Raw genomic sequence first — 25,518 nt, 5'->3', positions numbered from 1 at the left:
AAATACTTGAAACATTTCAGTTTATGGTAATGCACCTAAATTACATTTGCTTACCATTATTTTAGTTTAAAATATGAATGTTTAAAAATTTTGAACACCTAGCACAAATACTTAATTTCAGATGCATTTGAGTTCCTGTATGCTCAGAAACTGAATCTTAGAAACTTGCATTTATTTTTTTGTATCTAATGATGCACTTAACTTACATGTTTTCTGTAATCCATGCAGACCTTTCTCTTGCCTTGATCCCTTTTGTCTCACTACACTCCTGATTTTGTTTTCTCTTTCATGCTGTTCCTGGGTACTGGGAACCGTCTCCCAGGAAATATGTGCCAAGCCCCACACTGCATTCAAAAGTCTTGAAAAAGCCACTTGTTCCATGAAGCATTAGAGCAATGATTAACCATCACTCTTCTCTGTATTGTACCTGTTCGTGTAGTTACGCTTTAAGCTCTTTGGAGCATGTGCGAATTCAGCACAGTTCACTTATTGTACCAGTCCCTTATAAGTTTCTGGTGCTATATAAATTAGCCCCTAGACTATGGGAAATACTTAATACTTCACGTGCTGTCACACCCTCGGACGCTTTATGTTAAAACGTTTGTAGTTTTTTTCCATTATCAAATAAAAGTAAAACCATTCATACAAATAAAATGATAGGGAATATACAGTTACACACTGGACATTTCTGTCACTAAGTGCAAGTATTGCATTCACTTACATTTATCAGAATTTTTATATAACAATTACATAAGACAATATTCACAAAAATAGGAACATATGAATTGCCATATTCTGTCAGAAACATTGTTTGCCTAACCCATTATCCTCTGACAGTGACCAGTACCGATACTTCAGAGGCAGTTAAAATACCTTCCCCTTCTCCCCAGTAAACATGTGGTATAGTCTACCCCTCATGTAGGTTTTATCCTAAACCGTAATAGATTGTTTTAAACCCTAAAATGAGAGTTTAGATCCCTTCCAAAGCTTTAACTTTAGCATTAACTGAACTCTGATTATTCTTATCTGTATATGAGTCCAGTCCCTCTTTGAATCTTGCAAAAGTCTTGCCCTCAACAACAAATGTGTCACTGAGTTCCATGGTCTGTTCAGACATTGAGTGAAAAAGGGTTTCCTTTTGTCAGTTTTGAATTTGCCACCTTTCAGTTTCATTGACTAGCCCCTTATGTTGTTATAGTACAGAAGCTTCTGACAAGGAGAGCTACAAAAACAATGGCAAACCAATAAGATGCATTTTAACTCCAGTGACATACTTCTGCCCCATCATTTGCTGAGGCAACAACTCTTGTTTCCTATGAAAAAGTCTAAATGTTTTCCTAAATGGCATTACATTTTTATGTCATTCTACAGTTTCTAACTCTCATATATTTGAGTATAGAAATCATTTTCCTCCTGTATCATATGGACAATATTTTTAGGTTAAAACACAATTCTGTCATGCCTTTAATAATGCTGTTTTTTAGCACTGGTATTTAAATGCATACTCTACAAGTGGAGGATTCATGACTGGAAGAGAATACTTTTTGGGGTTAAAATTGGGGTGTTTTAGGTGAAATAACTGGTTTGTGAACCTATAGATTGTACTTCTTTTTCTCAGTACTGTGTCTGCCATCTTGTTTTTATAGTTTTTGTAGATTTTATTACCTTCAGGACAACTTTTAAAAGAAAAATACTTGATTTCCTAATGTCTTGAAACTCCTGAATAGTTTTTTCAGGTAATTTTGAATAAAACTCACCTTGGTTAGTGAATGTAACTTTTATTCTGGGTTTATATTTTGCTTCTTTCATTCTGTTTATTAAATAGTGTATTTTGAAACGTATTTCTGTATCTCTTCTATTATGATGTATGTGTTTTTCTCAATAGTTGAAAGAAATAGATGCTGGGAAGATTATCAGGGCAATGATATCTTATGTATGGCCCAAAGACAGACCAGACCTACGAGCCAGAGTTGCCATCTCTCTAGGATTTTTGGCAGGTGCAAAGGTAAGAAATGTTACTTCTCTGAATTGTGATGGCTGTTGCTGTAGCTCACTGCAGTCAGGAAGCATTAATGTTGCTGTTACTTTTGCGAGTAGACCTGCAATTTAGTATTAGTCATACAACACATAGGTGTACATCGCATACAGCACAGGTATACTGTTTCTGTTTGTTGAGGTGCTTATAATATACAGATAAAAAAACTCTGCGCACAAGGGCTGGCCTGGGTGTGAGGTTGGGAGGAACTAGTTGAGATCAAACACGTGATTTGGATTGATCAGGTTAGTTGATTCCACAATTTTCTCACCGCTTAATCTGTTAAATTATAATAGAATGTTTGTAAGTGCGGGAAGGGGTGATGAGAAAAGAATCACACATAGTGAAAGGGGTGAAGGAGTGTGGGGAGACAGAGGATGAAGAGAAAGGCAGGGAAGTTGAGGCAGCAAGGAAGAGAACCAAGGTGTGATACGTGATTGGTGGGTTGAAACAGATTGGTGGCGTTGGGAGAATACAAGCCTTTGAGGGGCAGGGAGCTGGCATAGCACTTGATGGTCACAAAATGTAGGATTGAATATGGCAATTGAGTAATTTTGAACTGGCTTCATAAAGAACATGGAATTTTCCCTTAATCCTTGCAAGTTTGGCCCTGGGCTAATGACATGGAAATGCAGATAGTAGGAGGATTGCAATTCTTCAGCCATATGGCTGAAAGCTACAAAGAAAAGCTTTTGGGCAATGATTGCATGGTGCAGTATCTGGCAGGTGGGACTTTTTATTCACCGCCACTAGAAAGTTGTTGGCTTAGCTCAGCCATGCAGTAGAAAGAAGTGGTGGCATCCTAGTGTCCTGAGGCAGCTCCTCCTAAACTGGTAGGAAGGACACTTGCAGACCCAGTTCTTCCCTGTTGTCTTGCTGTGGGGTTCGGTGGGGCATAAGACTTTGCTGTAGCCCCCAGAAGGTTGATACTGTTGATTTTGCTTCACTTTGTATTAGACTATGTGTATTGCCATATTCTTGCTGATCATAGTATTGTCCCTCATAAAAATTAGTTTAAAAGTAAAAGAAAAAACATTTAGGCCTATTACAAGGCAAAGGTAGTGATTTCACCTTTATTTTACTTCTGTTTTTGAGAGAATCATTTGAGTGCTAGACCATAGTAAATTTGTGTTTACCCACTTCTAGGCTTTTTGAGACTTTGAAGTATCCTCACAATAAATATCCACCAGATTGGTGGAGGGTACAGTCCTAAATTGGCAGTAGTTTTGTAGGAATAAGGCAGAGGAACACATGCTAATTCTCTCCATATATAGATTCTCTTGCCATAGAAAAAGATAAACCTCCTGTGACTGCTAAGTGTTGGGAAGCAAATTCTAATCTTTTCAGTGAAACTAGTGGCTCTAACTAGCTACCTACTGTCTGTGGACAATTATTTACCATACATAAGGCTAAAATTAGGCTGCAGCTGGGATAAGCTAAATTCTAGCAAATGGAAATAAATAAAGAAAAGGTTTTGCTGTGCAGAAAGTCTCTGTTTCAGGGCTAGTCTACAAGGAAAATTGACCGGAATAATCTATTCTGCAACAGCTGTTCTAGAATAAGAGTATCCATGCGGGGAGTTATTCCAATCAATTTCCCCATCAAGACAAGCTCTTACTAAGAAATTGAGCTTCAGTACTAAAACTGGCTAAATTAAGTATTGTCTTATCAGCATTCAGCAACATGAAAGAAGGGTGGAAGAAACAAACTTGAGGCATAGAGGTGCTAAAAGGAGAGTACTTGGAAGAGAAATCTGTTTGTTTATTTGAGCTGGAGTGAAGAGGCAATATCTTGGCCTGCAGCTCTTTGTCTTACCAGTGATCTCGATTACTTTTTCTCTCAAATGGCAGCATGATGTTTTCTACAATAGATGTTCTGTTTTCCAGTTGTTGTGCAGGAAGTTACTGATAACACAGCTGACTGTGCGCAGAGTATGGCATACATGTATAGCTGAGACACCTCCACCCCTTTTTTGGATGCCAGTGCATAACATGCAACAGTATTGAAACTGTGCTTTGAACTTTGGTAAACTGTGTTCACAATCCGCTCAAAATACAGATCCTCGTAGCAGATGGCATGATATGCTGCAAGTGGAACAAGAGAGTAGGCCACATAGTGGTACTTACCTGGCATACATGTTCTCTGTTTTTGTTTAGGGAGTTATTCTGAATCCCCCTCCCCATCCCTTACATATCTGGCGTGACGGCTCTCCCTATGTCTGAGGAATGCTGGCTGTGACTCCTTTTACAACCTGTTAATAATAGTGCTTCAAGTGCAAGCTGGAGGTGGGCTGCTTGAAGGTAATCTGAAGTATTTCCAGCTCCAAGGGCAGTACATCTCATAGACTTTAAGCTTAGAAGGGATCATCCAGTCTGACCTCCTGCACATAGTACAGTGTGACACTCCTAAGGGCTTGTCTGCACTGCAACGTTGTCGACAAAACTTTTGTCTTTCATGGGTACTTAAAAAAGCCCCACCCCCATGAAAGACAAAAGTTTTGTTGATACAAGTGGCAGTGTGAACGCGGCTTTGTCGGCAGGAGCGCTCTCCTACCACCTAACATCACTCACGGGGCTGGAAGTATTTTGTCAGCAAAAGTGCCAACAAAATAACGGGAGAGAGAGTTCACACACGGTAAAAGCTGCATAGTGTAGACAAGCCCTAAGTCTGATCCCCTATATGGCAGCGTGGTATACCGCTTCTAGAAGGGGCTTTTCAGCTTGAGGTGTTCCAGATAGTTTCTTATATGCAATGAGATGAATTGATGCCCAGGATGCCCTGCCATCAGTAGTTGAGTATTATGCACCCTTCTTGTTAAGTTCATGCATGCATCTATTTATGCCCGTATTGCATAAACAGCAATATGCACAGTTTACAAAAGTGCCCAGTATTTACCTCAGCTCAACTAAGAGATCCTAATAAGTTGGGATTCTTTTTCCTTAATCATTCCATAAATATTGTCTTACTCGCAATCTGAGATCAAATAAAACAGCAAGTGGCAATGACAAGCAACTACCTTCTCCCAGAATGAGTGGCTTCTGAGTAGAAAGAAAAATCTCAAATTAACAAATGCTTCCAAGGCTATTCTTTCATTGTGGTACCAACGGGTCAAAATACTATCCTGTTCTCATTCTCAGTCACAGAAGTCTCATAGCAGGTTTTTTTAGTATGGAGTCACCAGTTGAGATTTGTTTTTTTTTTTCTTATTTCATGCAGACTCTTGCAATACTTTTTGGTCACCCGTGGAGCTAGTTATCTAGTTTCACTGGTTCCCAGTGCAGGTTGTCTTATGAGAACAGAATATTTATTGTGGGTGGACCATCTTAAGACTCCATGGACAATTTCTCTCTTTCTTAGTACTCATCCTAGTTGCCATATTCTGTCTCTACCAAAACTAGCTCCTGCATAGACTCTCACTGTGATGTCTCAGGTAGTACTGGCTTTCTTAGCTTCTGCCTTTCCCCCCAGCACTGTTAAATCCCTCCACCTTTTCCTCCAAAAAAAATAAATCAATTTGTATTAATCTGTAGCCTCCCTGAACCTTATATAGGGGGGAAAAAAACCATTTGTGCAACCTCTGCATTAGACTGTCTTGGAGCCCTTTGTCCTGTTTGTTCATGTGATCGCTTACTTGTACTTTATAATCTATTTGATCAGAGATTAACGTGCATATTGTTACAAAACTCTATTAGCGTAAGAACTCTGATGTATCTGATTCCCATTATGTTAAGTGCAGACCTGGTTCACTTTGTCCACTATAAACTTGTTTGCTTCCAGAGAACGTGTATCTTTAGAATGGGTATTTTGTAAAGGCCAGTTGTTTGAAGTGGGAAGGCAGGGAGAGTTGTGGGTTTTCCCAATTTTGTTCCTTTTGAAATGTTCAAGTTCAGTGCAACTCAGCCACAAAACTAAGTAGACAAGGTTGCATTGTGGCTACTGAAGAGCCTACAGTTATAGCCTATCTCTGTCCCTATTTCAGGACTGGATTGCTTGTCACTGGAAAAATGATCTTGTTTTTGGTTCTTTTCTCTCTTCACATTTCTTGATTTTAAAGGCTTATATTATATGCTACTATAAAAATAATTATTTGTTCAGTTCTTCATGATTGGAGGACTAAAAGGGGCTGACAGGCAAAGATCTGCTCTGAAGCTAATAAGGCCTTTTTTCAGAAGTGTTGTTATGTAGTCCTTTGATATGTTTTAAATTCTGAATCTTTAAAACATTTAAACTCAGAGTGTCAGGTGCAACAGGGAGTGGGGAGAGTTTCCCTAATAAATAAATTTTAGATACACTGGATAACTTGTGCAAGGTTTTATGTGGTCCGGCATTAATTCCTACACATTCCATCTCCCAGTTCTGTCTTCTGTTGCTTTGTGTGTTTATTTTGGCTCCTTCACTTTCCCTTTCCTCCTCCTCCTTCCCTCTCCATCTCAGATGCATTAAGTATCCTTAGGAGCCGGATTAAACTCATGGATTTCACAAGAATCCTGTCACCTCTGTCAAATCTGCAATTTTTTGGCCTCTTGCTCATGGACTCAATATGCATTATTCATGAGCTGGAGAAATCTTTCATACTATCTGTATTTCTACTGACTGTTAATTTTCTATGTTTGGGGGAAAATGGTTTGGCTAAAAGGGCAAGGAACAGGTGTTGCATGCTGATGGAACTTACAATGCATGTTACTTATATCTACCTCATAAATCAGGTTTGTATATGGTCCCCATTATGGTAGTATCTGAGCACCTGCTTTTGTTACCTGGAGTCAGATGGTCTCATTAATCTCTTTCTTCAGAGAGCGTTTGTTTTTTGAGAAGTCTGAAGTGAGATATATTTCAACATTAATTCCCTGTCCCCTGCTGTGGAAAGGGGAAGTTTCAAAGCCCTCAGCTTCAAGTAGCCCATAATTTCTCCTCCTCCTCCCCTGTTTCTAAATCTATCTTGCAGCACTGTATAACAGCAACCGTTCCTCTACAAGGGTTGGTGCTGTTTCTGCTCCTTGTGACCACCAGCGGAGTTGTCACTGAAGTGGAGAAGTGGGGGAAAGGAGGGTCTTCAAGCTGGTCGAGAGATAGGGGATCAAAGCTCACTCATCTGCACATAGCGCTTTGTGCTGCCACTTGACCACTACACTGACTGTGTTTTAAATTTCCTGGGTACCAGACTTGACTGGTCCCTATCTGGCGTGGTGTATCCTATGCTCTGCTTTTTATATACAAATAGTACAGACCCCTTTGGTATTGCAGACAACTCTAAAGCTAATTTATAACTAGATCGAAGTTTCAAGTTAGACACAATGTTCAAACAGTTATTTAGGTTACATAGACTTATATGTGAAAGAAGAGTTAACCTTGGACCGTTTTTATCACGTTACTTGATCTCAGTTGTTCTCCCATCATCATCATCTATTAAGAAAAGAACAATGGAATGCACAAGACACAAATGTGACTGTTTCTGCCCTAAAGAGCTTACAATCTAAGATCAAAAGAGAAGACAGGATGCACTGGGGACTGGATAGGAGGAAGTAATTTGGATTTGTTTATGTTAGTGCTGCAAAACCTCAAACTTCTGTTTTGTATGCTTTTCTGTTCTGTAGATGGTGCTGTGTTGCCTTTAAAGTAATACAATCTTATTTTAAAAACATTTAAACCTTATTTATAATTTTGTAGTTGAGTATTAACTGCTACCCTGAAACTTGTGCTTAATTGTACAATTCTTACAGGCTCAATTAAGCAGCAGTATAAAAAGGGGTGACTTTATTGAAGCCATACCTGCTTACATCATCAGTGAATTTGGACCACAACTTTTATTTCAAAATTTGTGTGGTAAAAATATACAGATTTCTATGACTGCTTGGGTTGAATCCTTTAATAAGAATTATTCTCACTAGTTTTACCATTGTGTGAAAGCTTGAAGTGTGTACATTTTGCATTATAAAAATAAAATTAACAACCAATCTCTTTAAAAAGAGATTTTTCTAAAGGGTATACTATTTGAAAGTTATTCAAGAAAAGAATTCTGTAGGAAGACTCTTCAGTTTTTTTCCTGAGGGATTGATCCCATAGGGGGCATTGGCACTTGTAGCAATGCAAAAGTTCAGAGAACATATAAAGATTAACTCATCTGTTTATCTGGTATAGATGGCTTCTTTGGTACAGAATATCCAGATTCACTTAGAGCTTTTGAATTCTGTGCCAGCAAATCTAGGCTACTAAAGAAGTAGATAAGTTTGTCTAGAATGTTAGAGATGGAAATTTAGTTCCCGCTATGTGAACATGATCTCATGTTGGCTTACCACACTGAGAAAAGACCTGTTTTAATGACCAACACTCTTTTCTTTCTCTCTCTCTCTCTCTCTCTCTCTCTCTCTCTCTCTCCCCAGTGAGATTAACAAATGTCTTGATCTAAAACAAAACAAAAAAACCCAAATAAGGTGATGTGAATATAGACTAAGTTGATTATGAATGAGATGCAATACCATGCTGCCTTATTCTTCAAGTTTCACCCTCAGGGAGTCAGAACAATGGTAACCTGAGGCACACCTTTACATTTTATTAAAACAATCTTTTGGGTTGAATCACTGTACATTAGTGTGAAAGAATGCAAAATTGTATACTAATCTGTTGACAGGTGCAAGTTGAGAACTGCAGTATAAGGAATAAACTGTTTTAGTTAGAAATAGAACTGCAGAGATTGTTTTAAGTGTACTTTAAAACATCGTACAGTGTAGCCCATGGAAAAGTAAAATCCTTGCAGAGGGATTTGTAAGAATCTGCAGCAAATCAGGGCAATCTACATTACAATTTTTTTTCATTTTTACTGAATAGGGTCTCCCAGGAAAACCTGCATTTTACAGTGGTGGTCATCACTGTTACACAGATGGTATAATAATGTGCCTTATTAAAAACTAAATACTACAGAAAATTGCGTTTCAAGACAAGTAACTCCAAAGGGAGTGACAATATTTTTCTGTTTGTCTGAAGGGTATGTGTGGAAATCTGGATTCCAAAACTATATTTCTACTTTAAAGCTTCAAAAATCTTTAACACATCCCCAGTTCTTCAGGGTTGTTGGTTTTTTGTTTGTTTTTTAGTGCCTCTGAAGTTTATCTTAACTACAATGATCTGTTTATTCTTTCTCTGCCAGCTACTGGAGAGGTCAGTCACTATAGCCATTTAAGAGATATTATTGGCTTTTTGCATACAAGTTGAGGTTTGCATCTTTATTATTATGAAAAATTCCACAGTTGCAAACTATTGGAAAGGGAGAGGTTTCAGAGTAGCAGCTGTGTTATTCTGTATTCGGAAAAAGAAAAGGAGTACTTGTGGCACTTTAGAGACTAACAATTTATTTGAGCATAAGCTTTCGTGAGCTACAGCTCACTTGATCGGATGCATTCAGTGGAAAATACATTGGGGAGATTTATATACATAGAGAACATGAAATAATAGGTGTTACCACACACACTGTAACCAGAGTGATCACTTCAGGTGAGCTGTTACCGGTGGGGGGGGGGGGGTGGGAACGGACCTTTTGTAGTGATAATCAAGTTGGGCCATTTCCAGCAGTTGACAAGAACGTCTGAGGAATGTTGGAGGGTGGGGAATAAATATGGGGAAATAGTTTTACTTTGTGTAATGACCCATTCGCTCCCAGTCTCTATTCAAGCCTAAGTTAATTGTATCCAGTTTGCAAACTAATTCCAATTCAGCAGTCTCTCATTGGAATCTGTTTTTGAAGTTTGTTTGTTGAAAAATTGCAACTTTTAGGTCTTTAGTCGAGTGACCAGAGAGATTGAAGTGTTCTCCAACCGGTTTTTGAATGTTATAATTCTTAATGTCTGATTTGTGTCCATTTATTCTTTTACGTAGAGACTGTCTAGTTTGACTAATGCACATGGCAGAGGGGCATTGCTTGCACATGATGGCATATATCACATTGGTAGATGTGCCGGTGAACGAGCCTCTGATAGTGTCCCCTGAATAGATATGTGGACACAGTTGGCAATGGGCTTTGTTGCAAGGATAGGTTCCTGGGTTAGTGGTTCTGTTGTGTGGTGTGTGGTTCAGGTTGGGGGGGCTGTCTGTAAGCAAGGACTGGCCTGTCTTCCAAGATCTGTGAGAGAGATGGGTCGTCCTTCAGGATAGGTTGTAGATTCTTGATGATGCATTGGAAAGGGAGTGAGAGTTGCGGATTTGGTGCCCAGTCCTGCACTCCTCACTAGGAGTAAGAAGCTTATCATGAGCAAGGAATTAAGGATTGGGCCTTCTGTCAGAATTTGCTATGAGCTAACCAATAAAAAGCATCTAGATATTCTCTTTCCTGGGTTATCTATATCATGATGTATTTTGGGTTTTTTTTAACAGTTAAGATTTAAGCAAATTATGGTTCCTTTTTTAGAAGTAAAAATAATAACCCATACGAAATCCCTTGAAATAATTTTCCTTGAATCCTATCAAAAACTGGCACCTTCAAAACTCCGTTTTTCTTCCAGTGGACAGACTTCTATCGTCCCCTTTGCTAACAATTCTTATCATTGTAAACTTTTCCAACGTCAGATGTTTTTAGTGTGTGTTGTAAAAACCTATTCTTAAACTTGTGCTGCAGTGCGAATTTATCCCTTTTTACTGAAAACTTTAGTGTTCATTGCTTGGATGTCTGGTTAGTCTGTACAGTCCCTAACACAATGGAGCCCAATCAGGATTAAGGCCTCCAGATGCTGTTACAGTACTATGGATTTGGAGTGGAGAGCTGGAGTTTTTGTAACTGAAGAGGGGCTGGTCTGCTTTATTTACCTATCACCTCTCCTGATACAAACTATATAACATACACTGAAAGTTGATAGGTGATCTACCTGTAAGATTAATTTGTTTTTCATTGCCTTTTTTTTCTAGTTGCAAAGCATCTATGCAAAGTCAGTTCATTGTAAAGGTATTTTAACATCTGGCGTGTGTTAAAGATATTGAGTCGTAAGACATCTGTTCAGTTGCTAAGAAACTCATATATCTTAGTTTGAAACCTTCATTGTTAAAAGCAGTTTAAATCCCTGAATAATTTTATCAGTCGGAGATAAAATTAAGGCTGTTGACAGTAATGTCTTTATCGTTGGTATAAATGAATGGTATAATAATGGAACATTAACAAGATTTGGGATATTTGTTTTCTTAAGCCTTACAGAATCTTCGCATGTTTTAGCTCTTAATGTATGCAAGTGAAAATTCTGAAGATAAATCCTTTATCAACTTAACCAGCCTTTTTCTTTCTTATATGTACAGGAAATTCCATTGTTTTCCCCCTCTTACAGAATATTCAGTAGCATACCATATATGCTATGATTTGAATATTTCACGACAGTGACATGTTACATAATGCATTTGTAGATTGTAAGGGAACTATGTTGCATTACTGTGGAGAATCATTAGATTAACCTCAGTAAAATGATTAAACTTTGAAATCACCTTGAAAATTGAGAGCACCGTATAAACAAGAAGTAATATTACTGTTGGACAAAACAAAGGGCCGACCTCTCAACTTTGTTTGAAGTCAGTGGGAATTTCAGGTGTTTAACATCTCTCAGAAACTGGTCCAGAGTTAACTATTTTTTTTATCAGTAGCTCTTTCCACTGACCATTTCCACTGTGTTATCTTGCAGTATTTGTAGCAAAAATTCTTTAATAATAGAATATCAGGCTTGGAAGTGACCTCATGAGGTCATCTAGTCCAACCCCCTGCTCAAAGCAGGACCAGACCAAGTACCATCCTTTATTTTATTTTATTTTTGCCCCAGATCCATAAATGGCCCCCTCAAGGATTGAACTCACAACCCTGGGTTTAGCAGGCTAATGCTCAAACCACTGAGCTATCCCTCCACTGTGCAGTCTTGATACTTTATAGTCTCTGTTTTGCCATTGTTTGAATGAGTCTTCATAATGAATTCAAGTGTTTTTACAGTAAACCATTTAGTTAGGATGAAAGCTGATATTTAAAAGGAGCCAGTGGGATGCATAAAGTAATCCTTCTGTCTTGGAAGGTCAAACTTCCTAATGCGGAGAATATTATTTTTGAAACCAGGAGAGCCATCCTACTGGCACTAAGTGGTTAATAATGAAATGCAATAGTTGTAGTTAATTCAAGGGAAATATGTATACTTTATAAATAAACATTTTAGCACATCCTAGGTAATTGCTGTTTTTATGCTTTTAGGGCATGAATATAGTGGTTCCCTTCATGTTTAAATATGCAGTAGACAACCTCAACCAGATGTCTGGAAACATGCTGAACCTGAGTGATGCACCACATACAGTTGCAACCATGGCAACAGCTGTTCTGATTGGCTGTAAGTGTGATTCCTTAATCTGTCGACAGGTGTTGACTTTCCTCAGTAAGGTTTTGGAATATTAGAGCTCATGACCTTTTTAGCTGCGAAGCATTGGAGATGGTTATTCTAATATTATATTCTCCTACTTTTGTTGATATCCAGCCTTCTGTGGCCTTAGTTCTGTTACCCAAGTTCTAAAAAAAAATGGTGCTTATAGAAATTATTTCCAATAATGAATCCTCCTTTAACAAGTTGACCCACCCCAGTACATTTATACAAACAGCCACATTAAAAATGAATAAACCCCAAAAGTACATGAAATCTTGGAGCAATAAATGCTATGATTTACCCTTAGCATGAAAGCTGTCGTATATAGGGGAGGAACAACATCTTCTGTCATATTTCTTTATCAAGGCAGTTTTGGAGTTGAGTAAAATAAGTGACTTTAAAAAATGTTCTTTTATTATCCTTCTTCAGATGGTGTGTCAAGAGCTGCGGCTGCCTTATTTAATGAAGCTAGAAATGCAGTATTTGGGAAAGTGGCCCAAAATTCTATCAGAAGGATAGCAAAGAATGTCTTTCTCCATCTGCATAACTTGGATTTGGGTTTCCACCTGGACAGGCAAACAGGAGCTCTGTCAAAAGCTATTGACAGGGGAACAAGGGGCATCAGCTTTGTGCTGAGTGCTTTAGTATTTAATCTGGGACCCACGGTGTTTGAAATGGCACTCGTGAGTGGAATTCTGGTAAGTGTTACTTTTTCATGAGGCATCCTGTAAATTGGAAGGATCAAGTCTCACTTTTTGGAAATAATATCAAACGTTTAAGTGTTTTTGCAACAAAACTTACTAAATAAACACAGCATTTGCAAGGTAGCTGTACTGAAAACTTAAAGGAGAGCACACTATCAGTTTGAAGTTTAGTCATTTTAAACTTGTTTGTTTTAAGCTAACTTTAGGAACAATACATGCCTCTGAATACCCTTCTAATTTGTAGTTTTTAGTCACATTTATATGGTTTTTTAAAAAATGTTTTTTGTCTCTCCTGTTGTATGGAAAAACCCATGAAGTCAAAAGGGCAAAATGACTATACATAAATTTGTGTCACATGCGTAAAGTAAACAAACTGGATGAATATAGGAAAAAAGCTATGAGTTTTCAATTTAATTTTTAGCCCTTTGTCTTCAGTAGTATTTTTTTTTGTTTGTGTTGTCCCTTATCTTGGATTATTACATGAATATTTGATTCTACACCTTACAAACATTTTTGTTTAAATAATTTGATCAAATGTTTCAGCCTAGAAAGTTGTGAATTTTTGTCTTGCTATCATTTGATTATATCCACCCTGCCAGAGACACCAGGCTTGATACCCCATTCATCTGCATCTCTCGCAGCCTTCTATAGCCTTTCTCTCACACTGTCTCCAAAAGCTATGCATACTAAGAGTGGGTCATAGTGGGAACATCCTTCCAAGGCCACTACTCTGTCAGTCAAGACCCACCTTTTTTGCAAAGCCTTCAAGAAATTTGCAAACTAAGACACTTACTTTATTCTATTAATACAAAAAGTTTTTAAAACGCTTCCTTACCATTTTGTGCACTAGCCCTTGCTGAGTTGTTTCATTATCTTATTGATGTTACCGTTGTCCTTCCTTTGCCAACTCCCTTCCTGTTACCCTGGTTAGATCAAGCCTGATATTAATTTATAAGCTGTTCAGGGCAAGAGCTATGTCTTTTTTAATCTGCTTTGGGAGGGACCTACCCAACTTTTGGATGCTGTGATACTTTTGAAATAATATTGGTGTCCTAAATCATACTGATGATTAGCATTTTTTCCCCTCCAGTATTATAAATGCGGTGCACCATTCGCATTTGTAGCCCTGGGGACACTCGGTGCATATACAGCATTCACGATAGGAGTTACACAGTGGAGGTAAGGCATTCCTCAAAACAGGTCAGGATTTAAAGATTATTGTTCTCACTGCAACCAATACTCTTTGACTGTGAAAACCTTTATTTTACAGGACTAAATTTAGAATAGAAATGAACAAAGCAGATAATGATGCAGGTAATGCTGCAATTGACTCGCTGTTAAATTATGAAACTGTGAAGGTAAGACATTAAATCTCTTTTTACCATCTTTAACACTATGGTATACAATATAATTACCCACTAACATCTATATATTCAAAGTGAGTTTAGGCATGTTCAGTTTGAGAGAGCAACTTTTAGTATCAACCCCTGTTCCCTATTCTCCTTCATTTTTTGGTTTACAATATCCTCCACTTTTTGGAACGCCATCTCCATTTCCTGATAGAATCATAGAATATCAGGGTTGGAAGGGACCTCAGAAGGTCATCTAGTCCAACCCCCTGCTCAAAGCAGGACCAGTCCCCAACTAAATCATCCCAGCCAGGGCTTTGTTAAGCCTGACCTTAAAAACCTCAAAGAAAGGAGATTCCATCACTCCCTAGGTAACCCATTCCAGTGCTTCACCACCCTCCTAGTGAAAAAGCTTTTCCTAATATCCAACCTAAACCTCCCCCACTGCAACTTGAGACCATTACTCCTTGTTCTGTCATCTGCTACCACTGAGAACAGTCTAGATCCATCCTCTTTGAAACCCCCCTTCAGGTAGTTGAAAGCAGCTATCAAATCCCACCTCAGTCTTCTCTTCTGCAGACTAAATAATTCCAGTTTCCTCAGCTTCTCCTCATAAATCATGTGCCCCAGCCCCCTAATAATTTTTGTTGCCCTTTTGTTGCAGTTAAAACAGTATCTAAAGAATGATAAAGTCTGGTGAATAACTTATTCCAGCTGTTCTCCAATTTTTCCTGTCTGTGGGAGCACTTTTGTAAAAGAGAGTTCCTCACATGGATTATCTTCTGTCATAATCCCCCAATGCATGGACCTCAAATGTGTTATGCTGCAGGAAGACTACCATGAAGGGACATGAAAACCATTGGTAGTCCATGGACCAAAGTCTGAGAACTGGATGCCCAAGCTAATTTCTAAACTGATGTGCAAGAAATGCTTCTTTGGGCATTTGTAGAAGCAGAAAGCTGGCCTGGGGGAGGTGTGTTGTTTTTTGGTGTTCGCTTCCAGCCTAAGTGAAGTGAAGCCATATGGTCACACATTTAGACCAATAATATGTTGTAAAAACATAGTTCTCTTAAAATGGATAATGGTCTCAACTAGGTAGTGTGAAAACTGTGTGCAGGGATTGACAAATCCATTCCTCAGTGACAAGTGGGAAACTTTTCTGTAGTGAGTGCTTGAGCCAAAAATGACAATTTCTGCAAAATTTTAAACTTTCATTTAAAACAAAACAAAAATCCCCTATCCTTCATGGTTGCAAAAACCATCTTCTGAATGTAAACCATTTTGATGGTGTCTTTCTGAGCCAGTAGATGGACAATTCTAGTGCATGTGCACTGTTCCGAACACCGTACCTCAATCACAGTATCTGCATGAAGAAGAGTAAATAGCAGCAGTGAAAAGGGACCAGCACAGATTCCTGTGGGCAGCCCCGAAACTGCCCAGAGTCATATCAGTTTCATGCTTCTACTGCTGTGGAGAAGGACCCATAAATGGAGATTGGATGAGGAGTAAAATCATGAAGACCTTGCCATCCTCACAGTATTAGGGAAGTTCTGGCAGATAGAGAAGATGGTCAACCAACACAAAAGATGAAGCACCTGAGCTAGGTCCAGGAACAGCAATCTGGTGAAGATGCCAGGTGGGCTCTGGTCTTCTCACCAGGTCATGGCCTTGGCCCTTGCTGGTTGGGCTTCTGTATCCTCACCTTTTGGACCTGTCTCTGGGTATTAGAGTTAATGTCACACCGAGTAGATATCGAATAAATTTTTGACTGATGTAACATGTTACAATGAATCTTATGTTTAGCTAAAGTACACTGACTCTAGTACATTTTTAAGAATGTCACACCTTTCTATCTTTATCTATCTTGTAGTATTTCAATAATGAAAAATATGAAGCCCAGCGATATGATGGATTTTTGAAGACCTATGAAAATGCCTCACTGAAGACTACCTCTACCTTAGCTATGCTGAACTTTGGGCAAAGCGCTATATTCAGCGTTGGCTTAACAGCCATTATGGTGCTTGCTAGTCAGGGAATCATTGCAGGTAATTGACCTGACTCTAAGTAAAATGCAAGTTCCCTTTTGCATTAATAACTGAACTGGATTAAAGTATTTTAGAAAGACTGATACTACTGCTTCTGATACTGTAATTATGAATTCTTGTTGTTTTGGGGATGGATGTTTCATTCTATTTTTTGGTAAAATTTTCTTCTAGTTTTTCTCTTTTTCATGTAGCTAACACTCTAATTGAGCTATCCTTGCCAGTAGTAAAACAAAATTCTAGAACAACATAAACATGGCTGCAGGATAACGTAAGATAATTTATGCTTACCTGTATTACTGGACTGCAGGCATTTTGAACTACATGCAATTTTTTTATCACATTTTTGGTTTTGACTTCGTCACAATGACAGTGGTTTGTTTTTTTTTAATTCTTTTTATCCCACTTTGTTTAATTCTTTTTGTTGGACATGGACATATCTAGCGTTTGTTTTATTGCTGGAATAGTGGGTGAGCATTTGCCTTCTCATCTGATACCACTGTATCTTCATTCTGTCATGTATGTATGTGGTAGTGAGACCTGTGCTTTAGAAACTGGTTCTCCTCTTTAAAGGAGGAGACCATATTATACTCGCAAATTCACTGACTCTAGAAGGTGAATAATCACTTGCATCTGTGACATTCTTAAAGTTAAATACAAGTATTCAGCAATTTAAAAAAAAATCCCAATCTGGAGTACTAACTGTATGAAAACCCTGTTCTGTTATGTTGTTTACAGGGCAACAGAAGCTTTCCATCTAATTGTCAGAATATTGCTCCATTGAAAATTATGACCATGAATTTAAATGTTAATTCTTTGTTAATGCAGTTCACACTTAGGGGCGGAGGGAGAGATCTTTTCTTGGACCTCCAATTTGAGTTTACAGAAAAATCATAGAATCATAGGACTGGAAGGGACCTCGAGAGATCATCTAGTCCAGTCCCCTGCACTCATAGCAGGACTAAAAGTATCATCTAGGTCATTCCTGACAGGTGTTTATCTAACCTGCTCTTAATCTCCAATGATGACGATTCCACAACCTCCCTAGGCAAATTGATTGCAAATTGATTGCTTAATTATTTGTTCCATTATCTTTCCTGGTACAGAAGTTAAGATGACTGGTTTGTAATTCTGTAATAGTCCTTATTTCCCTTTTTATAGATTGGCACTATATTTGGCCTTTTCCAGTCTTCTGGAGTCTCTTCAGTCTTCCATGACTTTTCAAAGATAATTGTTAATGGCTCAGATATCTCCTCAGTCAGCTCCTTGAGTGTTCTAGGATGCATTTCAGCTGGACCTTTGAATATCTTCCTGTTCAAAGTATTTGGTACTGAGTTCCTCATAGTGTCACACAGTATCCTAGGTGTGGTCTCACAAGAGCCACATAGAAAATTTCTGTTCCCTCTCTGGTCCATGAAATGATGCCCCTATATCTAGGTTCCACTGGTTGTTTCTTATCTATATTTTTAAGGTCCTTAGAACTCATTGAAAAGAGAGAAACAGTGGCTTTTGCAACATCTCCCAGTCTAGAATTTTCTGTGATTTTATAACTATGCTATCAGCTTCTTTTTCCAAATAATTTAATATCTTAATGAAATCAGTATAAGTGACGACTGTGGCACTTCACTGGACAAAGTGTGCTCCTCCAAGAATGATTTTTCTTTTGTGTTGTTAAACACTTGTGTCCTGTTGTAAATGTGGTATAGCACAGACTATGCTGGATTTCACACTAACAGTCCTAAATTATTTATGTGCCATCCTGGTAAAATACTTAACATAAATGCTGTCTCTCCCCTATCTTTGTTTTAAGGGAACTTGACAGTTGGGGATCTGGTAATGGTGAATGGACTGCTATTCCAGCTTTCTCTACCGCTTAACTTTCTGGGAACAGTGTACAGAGAGACTAGGCAAGCTCTCATAGATATGAACACCTTGTTTACACTCCTCAGCGTAGACACAAGAATTAAAGTAAGTACTTTTAAAAAAAAGTTACCAAGTACTTCAGCATTAATAGGGTTTTTTTTTTTCCTGGCAATGTTCTTGCTTCATCCTCTGTTACCTTTTAGAGCTAATTTCTGTTTTACAAGGAGATGCTGTGTAAGGAAGCTCTGTTCATTCTGTTTGTTAAGTGCAGTTAGTAGAACAGCTTTTGCTTTTAACTTGCAGAGCCTTTTGGTAAGAGAGAATGTTATTTCACAGAGAAGCTGTATTGGTGTTGAGGTTTTTTTATTTTAGTGTTTCCACCATGCTCTTAAGTCTTTTAGTTGTAATTAATGATGCAGAATTTATTATGCAAAAAAGCTGACTAGAAGCTGAATGATCAGAAGAGAAATTTTTGACCTTCAGGGGAGGAGAGGAATGAAACACAATCTTCACGTGTGTGGCTGAAATAAATAATTTTTAACTAGTTAAAGCTAAAGCATCCGCCTTTCACTTTTTGAATTAGGAAATTGACTGTTAAGCTTGTTGAGCTGTTTGAAATACGTTCTGGGCAGTGTGTAAAGTGGCACTCTTTTTTTAATAGGACAAAGAGCTGGCTCCACCGCTGCACATCACACCACAGACTGCTACCATCGCCTTTGATAACGTGTATTTTGAATACCTTGAGGGGCAGAAAGTCCTTAATGGAGTGTCTTTTGAAGTCCCTGCAGGAAAGAAAGTGGCCATTGTAGGAGGTAGTGGGTCAGGGTGGGTAAATGGACTGTGCCAAATTCTGCATCATTGATTGGAGTTTGAAAATATGATTTTATTCTGCTTTTATTTTAAAAAATAAAAAAAATCTTTTTTTTCTGTGACACTTTTATATTGATTGAGCTTTACAAATGCTAAACTAAAATTTAACCTTTATTTCAACCCTTCTCTCAATTTTAGAAAAAGCACAATAGTCAGATTACTATTCCGCTTCTTTGAACCCCAGAAAGGAAACATTTATGTTGCTGGTCAGAATATACAAGACATCAGCTTGGAAAGCCTGAGAAAGGCTATAGGAGTTGTACCTCAGGTATAGTGGTTTATAATATCCCAGATGTTGTCCTTGATAGTGTAACTTTTGATATTCAGAAGCTCTGGTTCAAATGAAAGACAAGGTTCGCACAGTTGTGTTGTCAGGCTTAATTTGAAAGTCTCTCTTGCTTCAGTATTTCAGGAACCCTGGTAACTTTAATATTTGAAACATCAAGGAGATATTACTACTGGAAATGAAGAGGTTTCTTGCACGATGTTTTACATAGTCATTAACACTTGTTGTGAGATGGTAAAACTAGAGCATGTATTATAAAGATCTTAATTATTTCACTCAAAATATATTTTAAATCTGTTCAAGATATTGAAACATCTAATTACATTTTCCCAGAAACATTTTTCCCTTAAGGGCACAGTGGAAGAGTATAAGCTAATCTGTACTGGGTTTTTTTTTCCAACTTGCACCCATGAAGTATCAATCATATTTTCATGTTTAAAATACGCTTTACAATTGTAGGATGCCGTTCTATTCCATAACACCATCTACTACAACCTCTTATATGGCAATATTGGTGCATCAGCAGAAGAGGTGTATGCAGTAGCAAAGTTGGCAGGAATCCATGATTCTATTGCCCGAATGCCCAATGGGTACAACACACAAGTTGGTGAACGAGGACTCAAGCTCTCAGGTAAATCCATAAAGATGTACATTCTTTGCACCCTTTTCACTAGCTCCAAACTATGTACACAGTTCACACATCACCTCGAGATGTCATTAATTTGAAGTTCTTAGCTGGCATGTAATAAGTGTAGAGTTAAATATTAAAACCAGTGGCTCAAGATCTCTGTATTCTCGAAGGTATTTAAAGGAATATATTTTTAGGAGACATTAAGTAATGTTAGAATTACATAGACTTTTTTCCTTCTAGTATGGTGTGTGGGGGTCGTAGAAGAACATGTATGAATAGATTTGGAATGTCGGATGTGTTTGGTTTGATGGTGTGTGTTGCTGCTTATGTTGTGTTGTAGGTTTACACAAGTGTTGTAGACCTTCCAAGTTTGGATTTTTAAATATAAATGTGGAGCTACTACATATTTTTTTTTTTTTGAGTGAGCTCTGTTATGCGGTATCTCAGTACAGTACATTGGAAATTGATCCTTTTCATAGTAAAAGGGATTTTATAATTTTATGGTAACTTGCTATTTTGAATTCGATATAAATTAATACATGACGCATTGCATTCTGTCAGTTAAGGTTACTGGCTGTATAACACACCTAATACAAAACCTAGAAAAGCCAGTATCCGAGGGGTAGCCGTGTTAGTTTGGATCTGTAAAAGCGGTAAAAAGTCCTGTGGCACCTTATAAACTGACAGAAGTATTGGCACTTATGAGTACACATCTGGCTCCAGAAGCCTCCTGCTGCGAGCCAAGCCCAAGAAAGAAACCAACAGAACTCCACTGGCCATCACATACAGTCCTCAGCTAAAAACTTTCCAACGCATCATCAGTGATCTACAACCCATCCTGGACAACGATCCCTTACTTTCATAGGCCTTGGGAGGCAGGCCAGTCCTCGCCCACAGACAACCCGCCAACCTGAAGCATATTCTCACCACCACCGACACACCGCACCATGGTAACTCTAACTCAGGAACCAATCCATGCAACAAACCTCGATGCCAACTCTGCCCACATATCTACACCAGCGACACCATCACAGGACCTAACCAGATCAGCCACACTAGCACCGGTTCATTCACCTGCACGTCCACCAATGTAATATACGCCATCATGTGCCAGCAACGCCCCTCTGCTATGTACGTCGGCCAAGCTGGACAGTCCTTACGAAAAAGGATAAATGGACACAAATCAGATATTGGGAATGGCGATATACAAAAACCTGTAGGAGAACACTTCAATCTCCCTGGATACACATAGCAGATTTAAAGGTAGCCATCCTGCAGCAAAAAAAACTTCAGGATCAGACTTCAAAGAGAAACTGCTGAGCTTCAGTTCATTTGCAAATTTGACACCATCAGTTCAGGATTAAACAAAGACTGTGAAGGGCTAGCCAACTACAAAAGCAGTTTCTCCTCCCTTGGTGTTCACACCTCAACTGCTAAAAGAGGGCTTCATCCTCCCTGATTGAACAAACCTCATTATCCCTATCCTGATTTTGCTTGCATATTTATACCTTCCTCTGGAAATTTCCACTGCATGCATCTGACGAAGTGGGTATTCACCCACGAAAGCTTATGCTCCAATACGTCTGTTAGTCTATAAGGTGCCACAGGACTCTTTGCCACGTCTAAAAAAGCAAGGAAATTAAAAGGTAACATACCCTGTGCTGCTCCACCCAGAGACACACACCTCACCCAGCAGCACAACCACCATATACTACAGAGATTGTACCACAACCTTAACTCAGTAGGGATGCCAGCCTTTCAGCATCACCCTGCCAAAATTCCACCTCCATACCACAGTCAGACCGGACTATCTTCTCTCTCTTCCCACCACTGCCCCTTCTGCACAGTTCTGTAAAATTACACATATGCATGTTTGAGGAAAGTGGGGGTGGAAGGCTGGCATCCTTACTGGGACAGAGTTAAGTGGGTGATAGCGAGTGATGGATGACTGATTGCATGGCTGTTAGGAAATGTCTTGATGCCTTACCTTGTTTGTTTGTAGGGCTTTTGGGGTGGGTGGATGTGGGGGGTTTAAGATGTAGAATTTTGTGGTTTTATTGGTGTATGTGTGCATGCGTACGTGTTTTTAATTGAGAGTTTCAACCTTAGCCATCTTTTAAACCTAAAGTTTTATTTGGAAATAAGCTGTTAGATTTGTGCTCAAGACATTGTCAACATTATTAACCTATGAATTGTACATCTTGAATAATGCAAAACTAAAATCATTGTTTATTTTGCGGGATGAAATAATCGTAACAAGAATAAATGTTACATTTTACGTAGTAGTCTGTATTCTTATGGTGCTTACAAATATTTTATAATATGTAGCTGCATGAAAGTGGAATGTGGTGGCCATTTCATGAAGTACTCCCACGCTTATTCTGCTAATGGAATTGATTTTCCTCGCTGGTGGATATTCTGGAAAGTGCAAGGTGTGGTGATGACAAAACTCGTAGGTGCCTGAATCCATTTTCTGTTATAGGTTTCAAAGATGTAAGGCAACATCTGCTTCTGACCAAATCCATATGCCAGTGTATGCAGTGGTGGTGTGCATTGTTCTTAAAGTGCATGTTGAAAGAAAATATCTATTCAAAGCCATATTGTTATCTCAGTAATCTAAAAGTTCCCAAAGAAAGAAGTGCTTTTGTCCATGACTAAAAGCCACTTGATGAAATTTAAATGAAATATATGAGAAGATTAAAGTTAATGTCTGAAAATTGGCATATTTGAGCATTTGCTTTATTTCACAAGGAGAATTTTGTTCCCTTTTTAAAAAAGAACTTTATTAGAATAACATAAAAGTGAGGACATTACTGGAGAGGTGGAGAGAAGTGGGTTATCAGAAAAGAGTGATTGCATGACATGGAGGCTGTGTGCATAGAGGGTTGGGGAGGGCATTCCAGGTGCAGTAGAAAGCATAAAGGCATTTGTGGACACTTGAAGGGAAGCAGAATTTGTATAGCCCAAGGGCTGAGTGAGGGAGTAGAGGAAGATGAGATATAAGCAAGACAGAATGATGTAGAACCTAGCAGATAGGGATAAAAACATTTTGGCCAGTAACATTGTGTATGACTTGCAGGATGCAAGCTGGCTTTATTCTTACACTGTTTTCTCCAATACTGCTAATATCTCAAACCTTGCAACTTCAAACAATGGCCCCACCATCAGAAATGGCTGTTGTAAAATCAAATTTTGTGTCTTGAAACACACTCCTCCCATTAGTTATGTGGAGAAGTTCTTGCCTTTCTGACCTTGAGACTCTTGGGCAGAAGTCTTTTTTTGAAAGTTGAGGAAACATTTACACCATTTTACACTTTGTCACCATGGTGATCTTGATTACACACACAACACACGTTTTTATGGAAGAAGCACTTAAATTGCGGTGAAAAAATGCAATTTTAAAATTATAATTATTTGGTCTTTTTTATTGTGGGTTTGTTTTTTTTAAGGCTTTGGTGTTGAAATACAAAATGTGTTTGAAAAATCATGTATCAATAAAAATCAGAGTGATTTGAATTTTCTAGTTGGTAAAGAAGCAGTTGGGGATGTGCCTTTGACATTGGAGTGAACAGCAGCTCGAATCATAAAATCGTAGGACTGGAAGGGACCTTGAGAGGTCATCTAGTCCAGTCTCGTGCACTCATGGCAGGACTAAGTATTATCTTGACCATCCCTGACAAGTGTTTGTGTAACCTGCTCTTAAAAATCTCCAATGATGGAGATTCCACAACCTCCCTAGGCAATTTATTCCAGTGCTTAACCACCCTGACCGTTTGGAAGTTTTTCCTGCTGTCCAACCTAAACTGCCCTTGTTGCAATTTAAGCCCATTGCTTTTCATCCTATCCTCAGAGGTTAAGCAGAACAATTTTTCTCCATCCTCCTTGTAACAGCTTTTTATGTACTTGAAACTGTTATCGTGTCCCCTCTGTCGTCTCTTCTCCAGACTAAACAAACCCAGTTTTTTCACTCTTCCCTCATAGGTCATGTTTTCTTGACCTTCAGTCATTTTGTTGCTCTTCTCTAAAATGTGGTGCCCAGAAGTGGACACAGGACTCCAGTTGAGTCCTAATCAGCACAGAGGAGAGAGCAGAAGAATTACTTCTTGTGTCTTGCTTACAACACTCCTGCTAATACAGCCCAGAATGATGTTCCTTTTTTTTTCTTTTTTTTCCCCAGAAGCGTTACACTGTTGACTTATATTTAGCTTGTGATTCACTGACCCCAGATTCCTTTGTGCAGTACTCCTTCATAGGCAGTCATTTCCCATTTTATACGTGTGCAACTGATGGCTCCTTCCTAAGTGGAGTACTTTGCATTTGACCTTATTGACTTCCATCCTATTTACTTCAGTGCAGACCATTTCTCCAGTTTGTCCAGATCATTTTGAATTTTAATTCTATCCTCCAAAGCACTTGAAACCCCTCACAGCTTGGTATCATCTGCAAATTTTATAACTGTACTCTATGCTATTATCTAAATCATTGATGAAGATATTGAACAGAACCAAACCCAGAACTGATCCCTGCAGGACACCACTCAATATCCCTTTCCATCTTGACTGTGAACCACTGATGATTACTCTCTGGGAACAGTTTTCCAACCAGTTATGCACCCCACCTTATGGTAGCTCCATCTTGGTTGTATTTCCCTAGCTCTGTTTCCCTACTCATTTACTTCTGACACTAAATTAGATGACTATGAGAAAGTGGACAGTAGTCGTTAACATGTATCATAACTTTTATATATGATCAAGGTTCCAGGGAGGCTTAAGCCAATACTTTCAAAAATACCCACTAATTTTAGGTGCTTCAAATGGCATATTGAATTGAACTCTATTGAAGTTGTGTGTGTTCAGCACCTTTCAGGGCCCAACATCTCTCAAATTGAAATCCTGAAAGAGAGAGGCATTTGAAAATTAGTTGACAATTTTGGGCTTTAATGTTTCTAACTCTTTCATCTGGATTCTGATATAACATTTTTTACTAGTTAGAGCTATATTTACAGTTTTAATGCAAGTTGTGATGCCAAACTTCGTCTGTTGTGCTACAAACCCCTTATTACTGAAACGGTTATCCTATTTGTTTAATGGACTTGATACACGTTGCCACTAGTTCACTTTTATAGATAAACCCCTGACTTTACGAAGCAACTCCATTTGAGTACCATCAATGTGATAATGACTTTGAAGTTTCATATTTTTTCTGGAATTGTGAAATGGAAACCAGTCCCTCTTCCCCAAATGCTTATCTGCTTTAGTTCATTAGAGCTTAAAACAAGAAGTTCAGCCTCACATTTCCTGAGGGAAAATACTCAATCCTTTCCCATGAGGTTTTTTTCCCCCAAAGCATTCTAGTAGAGGGTGCAAGGGAAAAC

General features: G+C 38.5%; 1 protein-coding gene across 3 annotated transcripts in view; it reads left to right on the top strand.

The window, feature by feature from the left end:
* ABCB7 (ATP binding cassette subfamily B member 7) overlaps window positions 1-25,518 on the top strand; it is a 65,152-nt gene that overhangs the window by 30,262 nt on the left and 9,372 nt on the right. For all 3 annotated transcript variants that reach the window (XM_073361125.1, XM_073361124.1, XM_073361126.1), the window contains 10 exons: window positions 1,886-2,005; window positions 12,237-12,369; window positions 12,829-13,097; window positions 14,194-14,282; window positions 14,374-14,461; window positions 16,323-16,497; window positions 18,305-18,462; window positions 19,019-19,182; window positions 19,366-19,495; window positions 19,973-20,144. In XM_073361125.1, coding sequence (XP_073217226.1) covers window positions 1,886-2,005; window positions 12,237-12,369; window positions 12,829-13,097; window positions 14,194-14,282; window positions 14,374-14,461; window positions 16,323-16,497; window positions 18,305-18,462; window positions 19,019-19,182; window positions 19,366-19,495; window positions 19,973-20,144 — 1,498 coding nt within the window. The remainder of the gene's footprint in view (window positions 1-1,885; window positions 2,006-12,236; window positions 12,370-12,828; window positions 13,098-14,193; window positions 14,283-14,373; window positions 14,462-16,322; window positions 16,498-18,304; window positions 18,463-19,018; window positions 19,183-19,365; window positions 19,496-19,972; window positions 20,145-25,518) is intronic.

This window comes from Lepidochelys kempii, chromosome 9 (genome assembly GCF_965140265.1).
Source record: "Lepidochelys kempii isolate rLepKem1 chromosome 9, rLepKem1.hap2, whole genome shotgun sequence".
Taxonomy (NCBI): domain Eukaryota; kingdom Metazoa; phylum Chordata; order Testudines; family Cheloniidae; genus Lepidochelys; species Lepidochelys kempii.
This window is presented reverse-complemented; position numbering and strand designations above follow the sequence as displayed.